This window comes from Anguilla rostrata, chromosome 6 (assembly GCF_018555375.3).
Source record: "Anguilla rostrata isolate EN2019 chromosome 6, ASM1855537v3, whole genome shotgun sequence".
In the NCBI taxonomy this organism is placed as follows: Eukaryota; Metazoa; Chordata; class Actinopteri; order Anguilliformes; family Anguillidae; genus Anguilla; species Anguilla rostrata.
In genome coordinates, this window is record NC_057938.1 from 46,561,071 (window position 1) to 46,583,316 (window position 22,246).

Here is a 22,246-nt window from a genome sequence, read left to right on the forward strand (position 1 = left end):
TTTCAACTTCTACCCTAAAATAGAAAAAAGATGAGTTTTACTTAAAAAATTATCTTAGACACGGCTGAGCTCAAAATAGCCTTCTGTCCAATCATTTTGCAAATGGAGGTGGGAGGGAGGTGGAGGGGTAGTTAAATTGAGTGAAATCTTATCTACCTTATGTTTTTTTGTTAAACCACAGGTAGCCTAACACTATTGGCTTGTAGAGCATATAAAATAGGCACTAAAGCAGCAATAAATATGGCAAAGAAGACTTTAGGCTTAGATGTCCGGTGCCAAGTTAAGATATTGTGGCAAGGTTATTCCCCGCAAGAAATTTCCAGGTGCAGAGTTCAGGTATACACTCAGGGGGGTCCAGCTGTTGGGAAGTAATGTTAACAAGAGAAGACCAGGAAGATCAAGAAGCAGTAGACAAGTATATTGAGGTGTCTAGCAAAATAAATGTTGTAAAATTGCGCCACAACTTCAGAAAGAACTAAATGCAGCTAGAAAGAAACTGGTTCGCCTGACTACAGTAAAATGGCAACTATGATTTTCTGGTCTAAACGGATGTGCATCTGCCTTTTCCCAATATTTTTGGTCCAGTGTTGATGGAGCACATTGCAGAACATTTCAAGGGGTATTTGCAGGTTCACATCCTTTTAGACCAGCAGATCATAGTTGCAATTTTACTATAGTCAGAGGAATTGGTTTCTTTTGTAATGGTTACAAATTGGGAAATGCAGCCTTACAGGCAACACTTAAATTTCATGTATTTACATATTCTCCATTTATTTATCCACAACTTTAATAGTCCAACGTTCCTTATTACATCACTGCAATGTCCTTCATCAGGGACTGTGAGTGCGGACATGCACAAGCAATCTACAACAAATTAGCTGACTTATTTTCCTGCTACAACCCACCAGCTAAGCAGTTGCTGGCATGGCACTCACCCAATCAACCAGGGTGACTGAGACACAAGAAAGTGGATACCCTACTAACAGAACCCCTTTTTACCTGGATGAAGAACTACCCCATGGGGCAATGGCAGTTTCAATTCGTTTGACAAATCAAAGTACTGTGCACCAGTGTCTTTGTTAGATCTGCTACCAAGTAGCCCAAATATATTGTGCCTCATTCTATAATTTTTGAACCTGCAACATTCTAGGTATAGTCACATTAACATAAAACTACTGTTCAATACTTCAGTAATCACTAGCCCTGTCAGCTGCACTCCTAGCTTATAAAATTCTAAAGTTAACAGCCCTGCTTTACTGATTATCCACTTTGATGGGCAGAAGGTTTATATGTGCTTTGAGGTATACAGCAATGATTTTTCAGATTATTACATTTTGTCAGTTTCAAACAGGGTCCATCTATCTTTTGAAAGAGGAATGCAGTGGTGGTCTCTCCTCATGATCAAGCAGAAAACAGGTCACGTTTGCAAGCTGATTAACAAGACTTATACATGCTTTCATCTGTTGTGAGCCTTCAATCGTTAACTGCTACAAATGAATTAGTTGTTTCATCATTCTTCATTACAGTGAACTATTGTGTAGTTTTGTTTTTGTTTTTTGTTTTTTATAGAAACATCATAACAATGCCCTTATATACATTTCAAATGATGATTATTAACACAACCTAACTAATTAGAAGATTCAGAGTAATTGTTCTGAATACATTCTGACAGAACAACCATTGGGGATTCTTAAAACTAAACTGTTTTTCTATCAGCCAATTTAAGTAGGAAGGTTAAAATGAATAATTAAGAATATAACTTTAATCTTTATCTAATTGAGAAAGAGATTATGTTTTACATTAACAAATTAATTCCTCTGGTCTATTCCAGATTGGATATGGATTCTGTCAGAAAATCACAATATCTGCATTTGTTTACTTTTGTTTACATTTATGATGGGGTCACCTCTAAGGGTTGCAGATCTCTGGCATACATGTTTGCCTTTCTGTGTAAAAGAAAAAAATCTAAAATCAAATGTATTAAAATTGCCAAACAGGGTGCGCCTTGACTGTGCTTCTATAAGCCTATAAAACACAGGCTAACTGTGTGCACTGTGCAAAATGGCCTCATCATGTCTAATACAGTAATGGAGAAAAGGTGCAGAGAGATGGTTTAGGGACTGGACCATTCTAATCCCAGATGGAACACTGCCGCTGCACCAGTCAGCGAAGCACTTAACCTGCATTACTCTGATGGAAACCCAGCCTTTTAATTGGACATTATGTAAAAGCGCAAGGTATGTCAGTCACAATGGATGAGGTTGTTTTTTGCAAAGCTAATGTCAGTGGGCTCACAAGTGCCAGGGCGGATAACTATAAAACCCATGCTCCTGTACAGTTTACTGCCACTTCCTTTTACAGTACTTTAATTGCAGAGCCGGCCGGCAGTGATTAAGGTTTGTGATGGAGAGAGAGAGAGAGAGAGAGAGATGGTAGGAGTGAAATTGTTCTTTTTGGGGTGATGAGATGACTGCTTAATGCAAGTTGGTTAACAACTGCTATTTGCTTGTTAATAACCACCTTTCATCTCAGATCCTCAAAGTCTATTGCTAAACTGTCACTCTTTCCCTGATGTAATTTGTTTTGCTTCCACCTTTATTTGTCAGAGCGGCACCCCATCAACTATGCCATTGATGGAACCAACAGATGGTGGCAGAGCCCCAGCATCAAGAACGGTATGGAGTACCACTACGTCACCATCACACTGGACCTCCAGCAGGTGAGGCCCCCAAAGGCACACACACACACACACACACACACATGCCTGTGAGACACCAGCACTGACCACATTGCATTGTGTGACCTGGAGACCTGCAACCCATAACTCAAATGACTACCTTTAAAACAAACTGATCAGTGTTAAATCAACTCTTACAGAGGCCATATGGTCCCCATCGGACTCACATGTACTCTGTTAGAGTAGACCTAACACTGGACACTCTGCAGTGCATGCAAGGCAGGGATATGGAAGGCCATTCTCGTGCGAACTTGCGATGATCCTCGGCCCAGATGCTTAGTCTTAGAGGGCTCCGTCTCCCCAGGAGCACGGCGGGGTCTCAGGAAACCCGCTGCAGATGTGCATTCCACCTGGTCACACTCGCGTTCTGTCACGTCACTTTGCTAAACAGTCATCCGTTCTCCATTGTAGTCACATGCTCCCTTTTGACTGAAAAGCTCACGTCTTAAATTGAATTACTCGATATTGCCAACCTCTCTCTCTCTCTTTCTCTCTCCTGCTCATTTTATTGTTGTTAGCCCGCAGCAGAGGAAGCTAATAAATGCGCAATCATCCTAGTAACAGTAGATTACTGAGAATAACCCTGCTGGAACAGAGAAAAGTCATTCCCATTATGCCCACGAAGCAGAATTTCCATTGGCTCACCCTAGTTAATGCTGTAAGAAAGAGCTTATACTTCTCTACCCTTCAAGCTATTGTGACCTGATGAAGTTTGCAGTGGCACTTATGAAGGGGCGACTCGACTCGAATCTAAGACTGTCCGACTGCCTGTAAGGACTGCCCTGTCGGTGACCTGCAGCTGTAAATAATTAGTCAAACTGGAAGCCCTCAATTAATCTAATGATATGTTTCAGTCTTCCAGGGGTGGGGAAAGTGTTTAACTCAGTCTGCAACAGAGGAAATGGAAAAGAAAGGATACTTTGTTGGAATGTGGCATTTGTGCGTGTGCGGGTGTGTGTGTGTGTGTGTGCATGTGTGTTCATGTGTGCATGCGTGAGGTCGGGTGTGTGTGATTTGATGTTCCCCTGGGATGCTGATTTAATCACAGATGATTCCTGATTTTTACACTGTGCACGCTCCCATATCGTTGCGGTAGCGTTTGGTTCATGGCTATTTGTCCTCCTCTTGAGTTATTTCGTGCGGGGGTCAAAGTGCCTGTCTCGCTGGACCCGGGCAAAAGTGAAAATGAAAAAATAGAAACGGGAGAGACATCTGCTTCATTATCATGAATCTGTCACAGACCAAGGGTTGCGGGAGGTGGGTCACATTTGCATTAATTGTGATGCCACTCAGCTCATTACTCGGTGGAGGGGAGGGTGGGGGAGGTGTTTTGTGATGAGGTATTGTGGAAAGTGCTATCCTCCTTGCTATCTGTGTTACATGAAGTATTTGCAATTACACGGAACGTATAGTGTGTTCATAAGCCATAACTCCCAATATTTAATTTGTTATTGAAACCTGATGTGTAGAAAAACGGCAGCTCAACCCGTTGAGATTAAACACATCAGTAACTGTAGATTCTCACCATGGTGATAAAATCACTCCGACGCATCATCCTGGAAATTTGATAGTTTGGCAGGTACCACTACACAGTGCTGGAACTGCATTGCATTATTTATATTCCAGAGAACACCGTGTCATATAAAATTTATTGTCGGCAACGTGATAAAGAAATATTTTACAAAACCTCAAGAATGTAGCTTCTAAGCGGAACAGCTGCGGCAGCGAAATAAAATAAAATAAAATAATCACGGGTATAGTGATGTAATGCACGGAATAGTGCTGCGCAGGGGTTGAGCAGGTATGTTTGTTGAACTGCATTTACTGTGCCGCCAGACCATTAACATTCCGCGGCAATTAATGACGTTCTTTTCGTTTGTGCGGCGTTCAGCGCGCGCACGCCGTGTTTTTTATTATCTCAAATTGAATCCTGTTTCTGCCTAGCGTGGCCGCGTTTCCCCTGGAGCCGTTCTATTTACTGTCGTCTGAGAGGCAAATGAATCTGAGCTTTCGGCGCCCCCGGCGATGTGTGTGAACGCTTCCGCGTCGTCCGCGACGACGGCGGGCTCGTCTCCCCCCTCGCTATTCCCGAAGCCCCCCTCCAGACTGGAAATCTGAATAATGACAGACGCTGATGGGCGAGGGCAACGTCCCGGCTACTCTCTCGCGGAGAACTGCAGTCATTACGGGGCTGCCAGCCCCGCTGCACTTCTGTCCAGTCGCGTGATGCGATGGCAGAGCCCGTCATTAGCTTAGCGCCTCGCGCGGACGTGGCTGCACTGGAGGCAGAGATCCCACAGGCTGGGGAGACATAATCACGTCTCCCGCCTCACGGCGGCCCCACCAGTCAAATCTAACCACCTTGCTGTAGGTCACCAGAGGCGCGCGCTAGACGTCTCCCCAGCAGCTGAAGTTTCACTCTTGTGCCATCGGCGTTTTCGATACGAAAACCCTTACAGCGCGAAGGCTACGACGATCCGTGTTTTAGCCAGTGACCTTTCTGTCATTAGAAAAGTGACGTTAGGACTTGACTAGGAGAACAGAGGCGACAGAGCTGTGATATGCACGGCGCTGTCACTCAGATGAGATGAGAGCAAGCCCTGTAGTCTGAAATGCACAGCTAAACAGATACATTTACAAGATAACATCTAAATGTGCCATCTCACACGTACTGCATCTTAAAATGCATTCAGGGGGAAAAAGAAAAATAAATGAATGCATGAATACATAATAAATGACATGCAATTATATCCAAGTAAAGCTGTAGACTGTAGAGTAGGGATATGCTCCAAGATTCAAATATTTTCTGTTCCTGCACTGACTGTGGTCTCCATACCCATTCTCAGGTTCGAAAATGGACCTAGCATCACCCTCTCAAGTACACTACAAATGTAGTCTGTCTATGCCAAGTGTGCATGAAGATCATTACCCTACACTTCTTTTTCCATGGCCAAGTTAGAATTTTTCAGTATGTATGTCATTGGTTGATTGCCATCAGTGTTTTATTGTGACCTCCAATTGGTTCGCTTTCATCTTGAACTGTATCTACTCAACTTTTATTGGTTTGGTCCTTTTCAGCTTTTGAACCATAATGAAGATAAAATGGCAAAACATATTTGGTTTATAACCAAACACATTACTTCCCCTCTTTTTACATCAAGTGTGGCTGGAAATTCCCAGTTGGATAATGGTATATTAGTGCTCCGTAAATCATAATCCCTCCCTGGCATAGGAGACACCGCTCACTGCTTTTAAATGATAATTTATGGATGGATGTGTGTATGTTTGCATATATGCCATGAACGGTGTTCTGCTCCATGCTGGAGTCTCAGGACTCTGTTTTATTGCCTTGCAATGTTCCCGAGATTCTCATGGGGGAAGTGTCTCTTGATTCATTTGCAAGAATCTAAAAAAGCTACCGGCTTGACTTCTACTCTCGCAGGATGTGGTGAGTAAATCGATTTGTTAGCAGAGGAGCCATGTCAGTGTGCAAAAGCAACCGCTCTCATTACGTCTAGAAACTGCCAAGGTATTGGAGGCCAACTCCTCCCGACCTCTGCTGATAGGTGGACAGGCCACATTTCACAGCTTGCGCGCGTGTGTGTGTGTGAGCGCTTGCGCGTGGGTGTATGTGCGTAAAGGCCAACCTGCTTCGCTAAATTAGAATGTATATGACTGCATATGATTTATTTTATACATGACAAGGGAGCAGAGATTGGTATGCTATTCATAGACAGGGAGCTGTTTCTCTCTGGGTGATTGCCTGAGTGTGGACTGTGAGTGAAGAGTAGCTCGTCTCCCGAGAATAGTCGCTATGAAATATGAAGCATATGCCACATACTTCAGAGACCATAGTCAGTCCTTAGGGGCACATTGCACAGAACCTGCAGGCTTCAGAACACCTGGTTCAGAGGGACTATGATACTAATTTTCTTAATACAAGTTTCACTGATGCTGTAACATTGTGTATTACTCAGTGGTCCAGTTGCTTTTAACAAATTTGAATGAGTGACGTTTTTCATATTTCCACTACAGAAGAGTACGGGGGAGAGACAGAGACAGATGTTGTCCCGCCCATCGACCTCTGACCCGAAATCCACAAATGCTTGACACAAATATCATCTCAGACTGTGATCATCAACTCACATACCTCCCTAGCGCAAACAGATGTGGCGTTTTAAAGAGCTCTGGGTCTTTTTCTGTGTACGCAGTCTTCCTGGTCCTACCGTGCATGGGCTGGAAGTTTAATCAACAACTTTTGGGAAGCACATCAGCCCCCCTTCTTCTCATTTCCTTCAAATAAAGGAAACAAAGAGCTTTTGTAGCATTTCCCCTGCTACCTGAGTGAAATCATATTCAGTTTCAGTACAGGGGATGTGTGTGGGTTCGACAGCCTTTTTCTCCATTGTAAATGGTGAAATGCAATACCGTTATCTACGGTGGATGAAAGGGGACTGTACTGAGTCATTTCTTATGTCAATTCTGAAAGTGTAGCTTTTACGTCTCTCGTGACCAGAGACACATAAACTCGAAATAGCAGGCTACAAAAGGCTGTGTTTTTTTTCTGCCCTCTTTAAACAAGGCTGAATGTCTTCTTGGCCCTAAGCTCCTTGTCGCAGAATGTTTTATTTTCTTTTTCTTTTTTTTTTTTTTTTGCAGACAGCGTTTTAGGGGCTGCTCTTCAGTGGGGGAGTGATAAGGCAGAGTAGCCGTACTGTAAGAGCAGCCTCGTCGCTGCTCAGGTTACGCAAACGTGCAAGCCGATCTGCCCCCGGGCGCTCCCGCGCGGAACACGAGAAAGGATGGGATCATGGGAATGTCTTTTTCCTTTATTTTATTAGACAGCGTCAGTTGGTTGCACATGGGTATCGCCTTACAAATCTGCACTGAAGGGACAGCCAGAACCCAATAATACTCAGGCCTGAATTCTCCATGGTATTCTCTGTATGGTTAGGATCAGAATTAACACCGCCCCTCACCATAGATCCATTCAATGTGTCAATTAACAGTTTTCTGGGGGGGAGGCAAATAACAAGAGATAACAACAGGAACACATTCCCACCATGTGTAGTTGTAGTGCAGATATACATTTGGATGCTGAGCTCTCACTGTTGTGTGCAATGTTTGTTGCTCATAGGTGTTCCAGGTCGCCTATGTCATCCTGAAGGCAGCCAACTCCCCCCGTCCTGGGAACTGGGTGCTGGAGCGCTCCCTGGATGGGGTCTCCTTCACCCCCTGGCAGTATTTTGCCATCACCGACACAGAATGCATCACTCGATTCAACATCACGCCCAGGACGGGCCCACCCTCCTACACGGAGGATGATGAGGTCATCTGCACATCTTTCTACTCCAAGATTCACCCGCTGGAGAATGGGGAGGTGAGGGGGCGGAGCCACACTTTACTTTACTCAAAGGGTTCCCTTGATCAAATAGTCTTGTCCTGTTACTTTTTCTGTAGGTGTCCGAACAGAGATTAAATTAATGCAGTTTATGGTGGTTTAAGTGCAAACCTTGAAAAAAAAATTCTAACCAAATTGTATAAACAACAAATGTAAATAGCATACAACACTGAAGAAGAAAAAAACACCAAAAAGAACAACTGAAAATGCTTTTCATAGTAGAAAAGGTAAATCAGAGAAAGCAACCTGAAAAAAGCGTTTAAAAGACCTCTAAGAATCCTGACTTCAAAAACAAGCAAATGTAGGGCACACCTTATAGAAAAAACTGAAAGAATTGAAAATAATAGAAAAGATGGAATGAAAGCTATGCATAATAAATATTTTATCAGTAGGACACAGCAGCAATACTGGCTTTTGAAGAAAAAAAAAGATAAAGAAGCATATACTCAGACTCATTAATGGTATGTCAACTTTATAACGTATTCTAATTAGGTTATTAATTAATATTACAATATACTTTGAATAAGACGTCTCCTTTTGGTTTACAAAATAATACATAATAGTATACTTTATGATTTCTTGAGCTTTGACATATCTGTAAATAACATATTGAACTCGAGTTCAGACATTCTTCTTGTGATGGTGTGACACGACTAAAATCTAAAGTCTCTGCTTTCACCCAGTTCACACAGACGCACGCGCATCTGTGCATCCAAATAGGTACTCGTGGTGAAGCCCTGTGAGGCTGGGCCAGGGCTTCCTTGACTGGCCACATGTTGCAGCGATTTCTTCTTTCAAATTGGCAATTCGGGAAGATTACCGCGGCGGCGTGTAGCCTTTCTCATTAACGGGAGGGCGCAGTTCCCGACGAGGTGGCTCACCCACGCGTTTTCGGGGCGCCCCCCGCCCACTCTCTCTTCTCCGCGCCTCTCGTGTTCCCCTCCCACTCGAGAGACGTCGCGCGTGGAAAAAAAACTCCGCCGCCTGCCTGTCAGAGCCTTGTGAGGTGGTGACAGGAACCTTCGAGGATGATCATTCCGAAACAATAACGAGTGGGTGGGAGGTGTCAAAACACGGCAAACATTTGATTGAAACTGTCCTCAATTATCTCCTCAAACTGCGCTAAGCAAACTATACATTAAAAAGCAATTAAAGTCACACTCCGCTGATTTTTTCTCTCTCTCTCTCTCTAAATAACACAGGCATCAACAAGACAGTCTGTAGAGATTTTAGCATGAGAAATGCATGGTAAAGGGGAAAAAAAAAGTAACTTTGGGGAATTGATGCTGTCGAGTCAACTTATTATTCATTAAAAATAAATATAAATATTCATTAAAATCCATCAACATTTAGCACATAATTATAAGGCACTGCACTCCATTAATATAACATATCTCCAGTGAAGATCAAATTATTCAGGTGAATGGTTTTAACATGTGTTTTCTGGCATTGTTAGTGACATCTTTAAATGTTTAACCACCCCATTCCAATCTATTTATAAGTGTTACTAATTGGTGTGGTACAGATTTTTTTTTATTTTTTTTTATTTTTTTACTTTTAGTAAAAGTCCTTTTTAAATGGAAAATTTGTCTTTATGTAAAGATCTATGTATAAAAGAGCTGCTTTAAGTTTATTGGATCACCAAAGCATTACTTGTTGGTACCAGTATTACAAATGCTGCATTCGTAGTCTGTAACTTACCTGTTGCACCGCGGGGTTGGTGTGGGGTACAGATTCACACCTCGTTGATCAACGGGAGGCCCAGCGCGGACGACCCCTCCCCAACATTGCTCAACTTCACTTCCGCCCGCTACATCCGCCTGCAGTTCCAGCGAATCAGGACCTTGAACGCCGACCTCATGACTCTGGTTTTCAACGACCAGCAGGATTTGGACCCCATCGTAACCAGACGGGTGAGCTTGTTGCGGTTGTTTACTGCGTGGTGCCAGCGATGCCTCTCACTTACGTGTTCAACGTCTGCCCGACCAAACCATCAGTCGTTATTCGCGCCTTCCACCTGCCAGATTGTAAATCTGGGACAATTTTGACTGCATATTTTTTCTCGCCTGACACCTGGGTCTTAATTAAAAATGACCCCTTTTAAGAAAGCGATTCATTTTAGGGGAATGTCCACCCCATTGTGCGCTGATTCCAGTCCAAAGTCACTTTTGACTTCCTGCGTTCTTGATAATTTGCAGGCAGATGGAGTGCGAGATTTTTCATTACTGGGTGCTATTTGATAGTCAAGCCGCGCGTTCACTGTGAAGTCATCCTAAGGGGAGTTTGTACAGCTGTATATTAAAATGCTCTTGATATTCTGATGCGGTGAAACACTGAATTCCAATGATTTTCTTGACCTGACTTGATTTCGTAGAGTCACTGAGGATCAGACATTTTTGAACAACTACGTTAGATTCTTGTATCTTGTATCTATGCATTTCACCACATTGTTCATAATGCAATGCTTTTGAAAATTTGAATGCGCATTGTTGGAGCTTATTTCATATTTTTATGTTTTATTTTTCCATTCCTGTAATATTTATTTTCAATATATTACAATGACGGGAAAAGACATTTCCTGACATGCTGTGTGACAGTTTTTCTTGTTTTGATTTGCAGTATTACTATTCGATTAAGGATATATCGATTGGTGGGATGTGTATCTGCTATGGTCATGCAAAAGCATGTCCCCTCAACAACCAGACAAAGGTTTGTGAATATTTCAGGGCTTTAATGTCTAACGTTTCTATATAGCTAGACCTCCACTTAGACACTGCAAATAGACATTGTGCATTATTTTATATCCTTATCTTCTTGTGCGTGTAAATTTTGTTGTGTGTGAGAAGGACCCATCAATCTTTAGTGGTGATGACCTTTAACCCTTTCTCACTGGTACCAGAAATTCAGCTGTGAGTGTGAGCACAACACATGCGGTGAGAGTTGCGATCGCTGTTGTCCTGGATACAACCAGAAGCAGTGGATGGCTGGAACCTTCCTCACGCGACACGTCTGTGAGAGTAAGCCAACGATACTGCCTGACAGGAACAACCAGGAGAAACTTATCATGGGTTTAACATACTGAGCTTGTAGACAGTTTGGCCTCTTATCAGCTATAAATCTTAATAAATTCTTTCCTCTGACATGACGGTACTTTGCTTTCAAAGGAGGAACGACTTTATTAGTGATACCCATGTGAAAACCGATCTCTGGTCATCATATCAAAACTGAAGGATCTCTGAGGAGTGGAGCCGTCGGATCACATGGGTGCGGCCTGCTCTGCTTTCAGAATGCAACTGTCACGGGAAATCCGAGGAGTGCTACTACAACCAGACCGTCGCAGACAGGAAGCAGAGCTTGAACGCCAACGGCGAGTACGAGGGCGGAGGCGTGTGCCTCAGGTGTTCCCGCAACACCGCCGGGGTGAACTGCCAGTCCTGCGCGGACGGCTACTTCAGGCCGAGCGAGGTACGTTTCGGTCACCGCAGTCCCCAGTGCGCGCAGCACGGATGGTCACCCTCGCTGCTCCGTGATGCCGCTTTTAAGACTTTGACGTTTCCCCTTTGTCCGGAGAGCCGCAGTTGTCTTGTGTTGTCGTCACGTTCCAGGTGCGTCCGGAGGAGTCCAACCCCTGCAGGACCTGTTCATGTGATGTCAGAGGCTCCCTTCACCAAATCTGTATCCCGGACGAATCCCAGGCTGAAGGAGGTGCGGTACATAAGCCAGCCTGTCCATACCCGGATACTTTTGAAAGTACGGTAGTTCACTCTTGAGGGAAGCCTGACCTCTCTATCGTTGACATTGATCTTTTTCGATTGCGGGTCCCTTAACAGCCCTGTCTGCCGGGTCCTGCCGCTGCAAGCCGGGTTTCGGAGGTGACAGGTGCGACAGGTGTGCCTTCGGGCACCGCGATTTCCCGCACTGCGTGCCCTGTACCTGCAATATTTACGGGAGCCGAAACAAGGACCCCTGTGTGTTGCCCTGCACCTGTAAGGTAAGCCCACGTCTTCCCAGGTCGCTGTAATTGGTAGATGCTGACTTTCAATCCCTGGCTTTAAATCCCATAGTAGAATGGGAATACTAGATGAGAAAGTACAACATCTTAGGAATTCATTTGATTGGATGTTTCTAGCATTTATTAAAGAACCTTGTGAATGTCATTGAAGCATTTATTTCAAAGGGGGTCTGATTTAAAATAGTCATTTGCTTTTCGCATAAAATTGTTTTTTAGCTGTAATTAGCTCATGATGCACTCTGTTTGATGGAGAACATTATAGTGATGAGGCTCACAAATATGAGTATTCATGCACGGGATGAATCTATTTACTTTCATTCATCGCTGCTGTTGCTGCTGCTGTTGCTGCTTCTGCGTCTGCCGATGACGATGATGATAATGATGATGATGATGACGACGATGACGACGACGATAATAATTATCATTGCCATCAATTATCTTATCTGCCTTTAGCTTATTGCTATTTTTAAAACGTATTTACATACCTACTGATAATGGTTCGAAATTGAGTGCGTAATAAAATTGCTTTATTACTTCTGCGCCAATAAAACAGTCTGCTAAAGTTTCAGACACAAAAATTACGGTAGGACTCCTCCGGTAATAGCTCTCTTTACACACAGCTGGCTATTGTTTTTAAAAAAATGCGAGCAGAAATGCAAGCAAAGAGCCAAGCTGGATACGTTCCCATATTTGAACGCGAGGCTATCGCTAGGGCAGTCCCCACGTACCAGGATAATAGCTGCACAAACATGGTCGGAAGCAAATGTATCAGGACGTGGTAATTGGAGCAGCTTTCTCGATGCTCTCCTCAGCATTCTTGTGTCTACTGGGCCCCATCTAGACAACTAACCGCCGCAAACTAGAGAGACCGGGCCCGTGTTTCCGAGGGTTTCGCGAGAATTAGCGAGAAGAACGAAAACACCACAATCCCATTAGGAGACGTTGGATGCATTTGGCCACGAAGAACGAGCTCCACCCAGGATACTGAGTAACCGATTCAACATAAAGCCATCATTTAGCGACTCGGGCACCGGTACTGTTATCTAATTGGATTTCCTGTGAGAGGTACTGTGTGATTTTGTGGAAGTTCGGAGCAGACCGTGACCTGTTGAGGTCAAAGTTCGTCGGCTGTGTTTTCATACAGTTTCTTGTGAAATAATTTTCGAAAGAATTAAGTTATGACAAAACTGGGCCGCCCAGTTCCACAGCACAGAGTACTCACTCCTTCCTCATCCAATTATTGCTCCCCTCTCATTTTTTTTCAGGACAACATGGAGGGGGCCAGCTGCGACCGCTGCAAGGCGGGTTTCTACCATCTCCGCGGCGACGACCCGCGCGGCTGCGAGAAGTGCTACTGCTCTGGCGTGGCGAGCCGCTGCTCGGACTCCCACTGGACGTACAGTAACGTAAGAGACGTGCCGCGACCGCGCCGCGTTGACCGGCCCCCTCTTCCGACCGCTTCCCTCAACTCCGCTCCGCCTCTCATTAGCGCTGGCCCGTTGCGCTGCAGACTTCCCACTCCTTCGCGAGGGGGAAAGGAAAACAGCGGGATCATTAAAACCGGGGTGCTGCTTGCCCTAATGCCGTCGTCAGGCGTACTTGGGAGAAGGAAGGTGGCGTAGAGCTGTAAATACGGGCTGATTTATTCGCTGCCACGGGGGGACGCGGTGGCTGGGCGAGGCGGGGAGAGGTGAGAGGTTAATAGTCTGCAGGAGCGCGTGTTGGTAAACAGAGGGAGGGGGGTGGGGGCGAGAGCGAGCGAGCGAGCGCCCGGGCGCCGCTGGATTATGGGAAATGATATACACCGTGATGCTCTGTGTGACAGGGACTCACATCTGTCTCTGTAATTAACCTGACCTTGAGTTCTCCCTTCAAATCACCATTTGCTTTAATCACTGCTGCCTGCACTGTAATTGTATGTGTGCCTTGCCTGTGTGTGTGTGTGCTCTCGCATGCAAATGCGTATGCGCGCGTGGGTCTGTGTGCTGCGCCGCTTACGATAGGCGACAAAGTATTTCAAAGTGTCTTGAGCGGAAGATCATCTTTTAATTTGACCTCATTAAAAAGCCTGCGGTGTTACATCTCTTCTTTAACTTTGATGTACCATGGGGGCATTTTTTTTTGCGAGAGGGTCAAGAGCTTATTACTGTGAACAGGTACACTCTTTACAGAAACATGGATTTTTACCTCACTATGAGGACAAATACCTGAGAGTGGGTCGCACTATCAGCTCTGAAGTACATATAAGTAGAAACTACTTTAATCTAGCAGTGCTCATGTTAGATAAAATATATAGCCGGCGTGGAGTTTTTTCACAGATTCAAATAAAAATGAGGGAAAAAACACTAATTCCAGTTCGGATGGTAATTTTCAGTTCTACCATTAGTCTTTTTTATGTGCCAGTGTAGTGCGGGCCCCATCAGGGACTCAAATTGCAAAAAAGGGGACAAGAACTATCCAGAATTATTGCAGCTATAATTTAGATAAATTAATCTACTGGTAGCACACATTTTCTCCCGTAGATTGTAATCAGGCAAAAATCTAAAGCCAAATCCAGCTAAATACCGACCAAGCGATAGGGATCATAGCCTGGCGGAGGGAAATAACTATTTAATAAATTAATTTGGGAGAGGTCAAACTTGGGGACATTTTATTCCCTACATTTTAAAATGGAGGGAAATGACAGAAAATGTGCTTAATAAAAACATAAACCTTTGTTGATATTTGTCAGCAGATGCTGGATACTAATGCTAATGGAGTGTTTGTGAGTTTGAGTTCACGGTGTTGAGCGCTTGATAAAATAAAGGGATTTTGGGTGTATGTGGACAGACTCTCTCTTGGGGAGGGGGTGCTGGCTGATCCCCTGCGACTTTTCCCGGCCAGGTGACGACCATGTCGGGGTGGTTCCTGACCGGGTTGGACCGCACAGCCAGGATGTGGCCGAGGCCCGGCGGGGAGGGGCTCCAGCAGCTCCAGATCAGCAACGCGGAGGTCCAGAGACACCTGGATGCGCTGTACTACTGGAGCGCCCCCGCCCTGTACCTGGGGAACAAGGTGAGGACACCCCTCTCGGCCTCCCAGAGCTCTGACTGTGCGTATAGAGGAGCAGGCAGAGGAATGATGTTTTTTAAGGACACCCAACACTGCTCTGCTGTCATGTCCTCATTACTCAACGAGACTCAAACTGCCTCCGACTCTTTTCTTTGTTGCTTATCGAATGGTTTATAAATGGCCAGTAATTAATTTTTTTCCTCCTGTTCTATACAGTGACATTGATTCTCCCCCTCCCTTCCGCTATTTCTGTTGTCTTACTGTATTCATTTTGTCTTTGCCCTTCAAGGCATTTCCAGAACAAATAGACGCGTTCGGTTCAAGTAGAAATTGTGTTTCCCGGGCGATATTCATCGGGCGTGTACCTCGTGTGTCTTTGCTCTTTCCCCCCAATGTCCAAAAGAAACAGCCATGAGCTTTGTATGTCGTCCAAATGGGAAGCAAATGTTTGCTTGAACGTGGCAGTCAGTCAGGGTTTGTGCAAAGCGATCAGACAAGGGTGCAGAGAAAATTTCTCATGCTACAGTAACGCTGAAAGTCCAACCCAATTACTCCCGTACATCTTCCGCGCCATGTTTCATCTTATAAATTATGGCTGTCGAGACGTACATTAGCGGTGACAGCCCACTTCCTAATGAAAACGAGAAATCGATGTATTTTCCCCACTCCGAGGGTCTGCTTCTGCCTGTGGTCCTGCGGTGTGTGTCCGCACGGAGATCTGGTGTTGCATGATGTATTGGGGGAGCGTTCTAGCACATGACGGCTGGTGTGTGAGCAGAGAATTAGATGTATATCATGGGTGTGTGTATGTCAGTTTGTGTGTGTGTATGTGTGTGTGTGTCAGTGTGTGTGCCCGGACTTGTGTCTGTATGGGTGGGCGTGTGTGTATGTGTGTGTGTGTGGGTGGGTGGGTGGTTGGGTGTGTGCGTATGTGTGGGTGGATGGGTGTGTGTGTGTGTGTGTGTGTGTGTGCCTGCGATCATGTGTGTGTGGGTGGATGGGTGTGTGTGTGTGTGTGTGCCTGCGGTCATGTGTGTGTGGGTGGATGGGTGTGTGTGTGTGTCTGTGTGTTTGTGTGTGTGTGCATGGATGGCTAGGTGGGTGGGTGTTTCATAGCACATTCATGAGGGTGCTGAAAGGAGGGTTTGCTGTTGGTATTGCTGTTGGTGTTAGATTCCATTGTTTTCTGTATCCAGTACAAAACATTGCACATGGCAGACACAGACAGATGTATACCCTATAGAACTCCACTGCATTGTAATACACATGAATAAATACATACGATGAATGCAAAGCGACAAGGCAATAATGAATTGTCCTCACTTGCAATCAGACTGCATTTTAATGTGTAACGTATTGCATGCACAAAGATGTGCATCTTAATTACTTCCTATCTTTACTGTGGCTTTTTGTTTATCGAAATATAGGCTGGAGCTAAACGCTGGTGCTTGGGCGCATTATGAGGGGTTTACAGTCGGTGGTAAAGCCAATAAACCCGAAAACAAATCCTGATTAACTTTTTCTCGACTAAAGATCCCGCGCCTTGATTGACGGTTGCCCGCGAAAGGGGCTGCCTCCTGCCTTCTCCCGGGTAGGCAAAGTGAAAGGAATAGCACCAATTACAGTGCCTGCCTCCTCACTGAGTTGTGACCTATCACTGGTAATAGACTATTATGATGATAAATGAACCCATCTCAGCAGCGCCTGTCTGAGTGCACACTCCAGCGCTCTCCCTCTGAAAAGAGGGGCCATTACCCCGCGCCTTCAGATTGACAAGGCTGACAGCGCAGTGGGCTCCGAATATGCATGGGTGGACGGAGATGATTGTTTTACCCAAACGAATATATTTACAGTGGCTTCCTCGGAGGTAGCTCATGCGAGCTAACCGCCCCTCCCCGCTCCCCCCGTCCCCGTCCGAGCGCTCCTTTTTAGCGGTCAGCAGTCAGCGGAAGGGTGGGGTGGGATTTAGGGGGGGGGTAAGGGGGGGACACGCAGAGGCCCTCTTCGTCGCTGAGGGACCTGGGTTTATGTGTCCCCGGTTTCCACCGCACCCCCCGCTCTCGCCCTCCCCGCCTGTGAATGTGCACAGCGGCATTGGGGCGTGATTGCGCTTGTATTGCCTTACACTCTGCTGGACCGCGGCTAAATGCTGTGGCCTAATTCAAAGCTCGGTCGGTTTAATGCGCTACGAGCTATGAAGATCGTCTTTTTTTAAAACGATTGCGCTCGTCCAATTTTTTGGTTTAATTTTTATGCGTGTCATCACTCGACAATTGTAAAGTGCCCTGGTGCGGACTGCGGAGATTAGATTTACGTCTTTGAATGAGTCCCTAATGTATATCTGGATGACTATACCTGAAGGACAGTTAATATCATGCTGCCTTGTGTCAGATCTTATAGTGGGGTGGGTTAAATGAGGTCACGGAAGAGCCAGCCACAAGTCAGCTACAATTCTTTTCTGTCCAATACTGCACTTGTAATCATAACTTGAATTATTATATAACATAAGTTCATACAAACAACTTAGTGTGAGTCAACAGTTAGTTCAATTCAAGGTGTACGTGATCTGCACAATTAAAAGATTGTTTGCAAATTTAAATGTACTAATACAGCTATTTTTTTGTTGTCTAAAACTAAAGTAGTATTAAAGTATTGCTTTTGGTACTGTACATAAGTATTATCTTTTGGTACTGCTGTATGATAACAAGGTTTGTTCAATGTGTTTTATTTCTCCAGGAAAAAGTCAAATTGTGGGTTTCTTTGATGTGAGCAAAATTGAGTCTCTTCAGGATCAAATGAAGTATCCCCCGCCGCAGCAAATTATAAAAATCTAAAATGTCCTTTTCCAAGTAATTTTCATTTGGCTTAGTTCTCTGAAAACTTAATCAATCCTTACTAATGGAACTCTTTGCCTGTGTACAGTCCAGGTGCTTATATCATTTAAACTTTAAAAGTAAAATTCATCATCTATGACATTTATTATGGAAATCAGCCAGTAGAATTATGAGAAAATAACAGTAATTCTGAAAAATAATAAAACTTGCATTTTACCCCAGATACTCATAATTAACTGCAAGGCACTGGAAACACACAAACATTTAAAATATAAAGTAATGTTACAGTGTGCTCATGCTGCCAAGAATCAATGATCATAGCCAATATATTCTATATGCCACTGACGAAGAGTGAGGAGTCTTATGTAGAAACATGGAAGCATGACAATGACTTCTAAACAGCCGAGGAGTTTGAAAACAACAACCTATGTCCCAGTTAACCTCACTTCTGGAACTGTGGTACTTAAAGCGTTTCGCAGATGGGCACGTTTTGCAGATGCACGTGTTTTCGTTACGAACGAAGACCCAAATCGCCTCTTTTTTTTGGAGAGAAATCCTCCTTTGTAGGATGTGGAGTGGGTTGACCAGAGGGGAAAACAATCCCGGTTTGTCTCCTGGAAATGAAAACAAACAGGCCTGAGGCCCGTAACAAGGGAAGCAGATGTGCTGGGCTCCGGGCCCCTGTGTCCTGGTGGGAGCCTTGTTTAAAGAAGCCCAGTGGTGGTCTGGTGCTCATTTCCTGAGAGAAGGGCCCTAGACTTGTGATTATGCGACGCCAGCGAGGGGGCATGTTTGGTTTAGGATGGTCGGCCGGGTATCTCCCCCGAAGAATCTCGGCTCCCACGGGGTCGACAAAAGTGAGCATGAATTAAATTAGCCGTCTGAGAAAGTCTATTTAATCTGAGGCTCAGGCCTTTCACGAAACTAGTATTTTGCCGTTTGGCTTTTTGGAGATAAGGGCCCCAGAGTGATCACAAGATTGTCTGAATGTCCGATCTCCACGCTTTTTACCAAAAAAAAAAAAACTAAAAAAAGTTTGTTCCAAAGCACGGGTGAGACATCGGAGTGGGTGTCCATTTTAATGAAGGTATTTTTTTTTTGATCCTGTAAATATGAATACTGGCCTCGCTTTTATCACTATATCAGCGCAGTGACACATGCTGCTACTTGGAAAACAAAGGTAAAAACGTGTGCACTTCCTCCCACCCAGAATGCACTTCACCTTCAGGGCTTTTGTTTGCCTGCAAGTGACGCATCTTGAAATTACAGAGCGGTTATTACAGTACGGTGGAGATGACATTAAACTATTTAGCAGGCACCTCTTTCAGGATATTGTTTAAGCTACCCTTGAATATTTATGGGGGAGTGGGGGACTACTAAGGGCACATTCATGTGTTGTGAAGCAAGGATGTATAGTTCTTCTACCTTTACTAGACCAGGAAGCTAGTGTCTGCTCTTTACTAGACCAGGAAGCCAGTGTCTGCTCTTTACTAGACCAGGGAGCTAATATCTGTTCTTGTCATCACATTTCAGCAGCAGAAATATGCACCGAGAATTTGCAGCACCTGTAAAAGAAAAAAAAAAAGGTGCTTGACTTTCTAATGACGGTAAATTCGGCTAGAAGTGCGTTTTCATTTTGGCCTCGCTCCGACCCTCGATTTGTGTGGGTCGGCACCGCCGCCGTCCGCTGAGGTTGATGAGCGGCGAAGAGGCCCCCGGATTCCCCCGGGGCCCGGTCCGGGGGTCGGCCCGGGTCAGCCTCTCGCCGCGGCTCCGGCCTCTTAATGCGCAGACGCCCCGCGGCCACGCGGTGCGGTCACAGCGGGAGAGCGCATTTGCATGGCTCAACAAGGCCTAGATGAGAAGGACGCTCTACAGGGGGGAGGAAAACGAAATTCAGATGCATTTCGATTCGTTCAGAGCATAGGGGAAAGCAGGCCAGGGCGCAGATGGAAAGCAGTAGGGGAAAAAAGGAGCTGAAATAAAAATAATGATAAATAAAAAAAATGTAAAAATCTGAGAGTGGCTGACCTGACCATTACTGAAGCGCGACCGTATTCAATGGCTAGCCACTACACTTTCGGTAAAAAGCTAGCGAGAGTGAATCGTTGCCTTTTGCGGAGGCTTTCAGCTTTTCACATGTTGAGTGAGTCTGGGTCAACCTGGCTGAGAGACTAGGCTGCTGCTGAACGAATGAAAAAAATGATAGTAGCTTTTGTCGACGAGTCTGAGCATGGGTGCGTATGGACAGACCGGAGGGCAGCTTTTGTCTTCGGAGAAAGAAATTCATGCATTTCACAGAGCTGATGTTAATCTGTGGATTCAAAATTATACCACTTACCAATAAATGATCCTCGGTAACCATGGATGTGGCCCACTAAAAGTGAGTTCCCTAAATAAGGCATTTTCAGCTGTTTCTAATCTGGGGACCGCATACCCAGACTCAAAGGAATCCAGAGTTCAAAGTTAAATTTGTGACCGTGGACACTTCGGGGTGAGGGGGTGGGGAGGGTGAGAGTACGATCCTGCTGCAGTAGCTTTGCGGACCCCCGGTTGAAAATCCTGGCTCTAAATGATGCCATATAACCTTATTGAAGTCTGCAGTCACCCTCTGAAGTGTCTCTAAAATGACATGATGACACAATCTCAAATGCATCCCTGCTTGACCTGCACTGACTCGGGAAAGCATGATGCTCTGTCTAAAACCTGTTTCAGTTATCATGTACGTCTCAATGATTCATTGGCCAGTCACTAAAATATTGCCCATTTTTCTTTTAACTAAGTAATAAGGAACAACATTTGAGACGTGACAGTAATTTAAATGATATAGCAGCGAGATCTCCTTAATGTATCATACGTTTCAGCCAAAATCTCATTGTGCCTCATAAATATTTACATTTTTAAATCTCTCTTTTGCTCTCTAAGGCCTTTACTTGTACGAAAAATGCTGCTCCAAACATCCTTTCATATTTTTTTGCAGCGAAAAGGTAAAAAAATGTAGCCCATTTCTACCCTTGTTTGACAAATTATTGCGGGTTTTATTTTAAAAAAGCTTTTATTTTAATGGTGTGCCCAAAAAGTTATTTATAAAAAAGGAGTATCTGACATTCATTGCTAACCGAGGTTACCTTGCTTTTGTTTTTGAATACAGCTCACCGCCTACGGAGGACAGTTGGTGTTTACAGTCTCTTATGAAACAGAAAGGAAGGACAAAGCCGTCAGACCCACCACGTATGCTGATGTAATCATAGAGGTATGTACTAGGCAGCATTGTCCATGGCTTACGTTGGATTGCAGATATGAACTCATTTGGGTAACAGCATTAACCTATCATCAGAGGGACATTTTTCAATGCAAGGGGAGCGCTCAGTGAATTTGACTCATGGTTGGCTCAGGCTTTCTGTGTGACATACAATGTTAGTCCAACACCCCGATTGTGTAATGAATAAATTGTTTTTCTGTCTCTTTGAGAGTGCGCGCGGCTATTCCTGTCTGCAGCCTGCGCGTTGTTTAAAGTTCACTTCTGACGCGACTGACTAATTTGTCTGGTTCGGTTTGGAGAACAGTTTGTCTGCAGCTGTTGCACAGGGGTGTGTGCTCATGGTAATTCTGCAACATCTGTCTGTCGTTAGCCGAATTTGAGGGAGGAAAAAAAAAAGAGTCAGGGCTAGCTTCGCTGTCTCACAGCGCTCCACGGACCATGTGTGTGCCGGTTCCACATTCCAGCGAATTGCCACGGCAACTGAGGCCACGAGCGGTGACTGATAATTCCCTTTTCCAGAGGAGGGATAGTGGAATGCGATGGTAAAAGCGTAGCCTCGTGTGAACATCCCACGTCGACCGGTGCCAAGAGCGCAAACCCGATTGCCAGAATTCCCCCCCCCCCCCCCAAAAAAAAACATGGTCTGGATCCTACTTTTGTTTTTCCAACTGTTCAGAGACAATTAACGTAGGGATCATTAAAACAGCAGGCCTCTCATGTTTGTAAATGCTTCTGCAGACTGCACTCACATCTGAAAGAATCATGACTTGATTATTCATTTATATTTCATCACGGTAATTAGTCGAGAATGAGCACCTGTTGAAATAATTTACATCACATTCGATAATTGAACAAGGGGGAAGACTTTAAAAATCTTTTGAGACTCCTTTTAACTAATCTCGAAGCAAAAAAAATAAAAGATAATAGAGATCTTAATGTCACCACAAAA

At 44.6% G+C, this 22,246-nt stretch overlaps 1 protein-coding gene across 10 annotated transcripts in view; it reads left to right on the forward strand.

The window, feature by feature from the left end:
- The window catches only part of lama2 (laminin, alpha 2), a 100,452-nt gene that overhangs the window by 19,776 nt on the left and 58,430 nt on the right, over positions 1-22,246 (forward strand). For all 10 annotated transcript variants that reach the window (XM_064340051.1, XM_064340057.1, XM_064340053.1 and 7 more), the window contains exons 3-13: positions 2,607-2,719; positions 7,875-8,117; positions 9,872-10,051; positions 10,758-10,847; positions 11,038-11,155; positions 11,425-11,603; positions 11,744-11,843; positions 11,969-12,129; positions 13,416-13,556; positions 15,034-15,204; positions 21,187-21,288. In XM_064340051.1, coding sequence (XP_064196121.1) covers positions 2,607-2,719; positions 7,875-8,117; positions 9,872-10,051; positions 10,758-10,847; positions 11,038-11,155; positions 11,425-11,603; positions 11,744-11,843; positions 11,969-12,129; positions 13,416-13,556; positions 15,034-15,204; positions 21,187-21,288 — 1,598 coding nt within the window. The remainder of the gene's footprint in view (positions 1-2,606; positions 2,720-7,874; positions 8,118-9,871; positions 10,052-10,757; positions 10,848-11,037; positions 11,156-11,424; positions 11,604-11,743; positions 11,844-11,968; positions 12,130-13,415; positions 13,557-15,033; positions 15,205-21,186; positions 21,289-22,246) is intronic.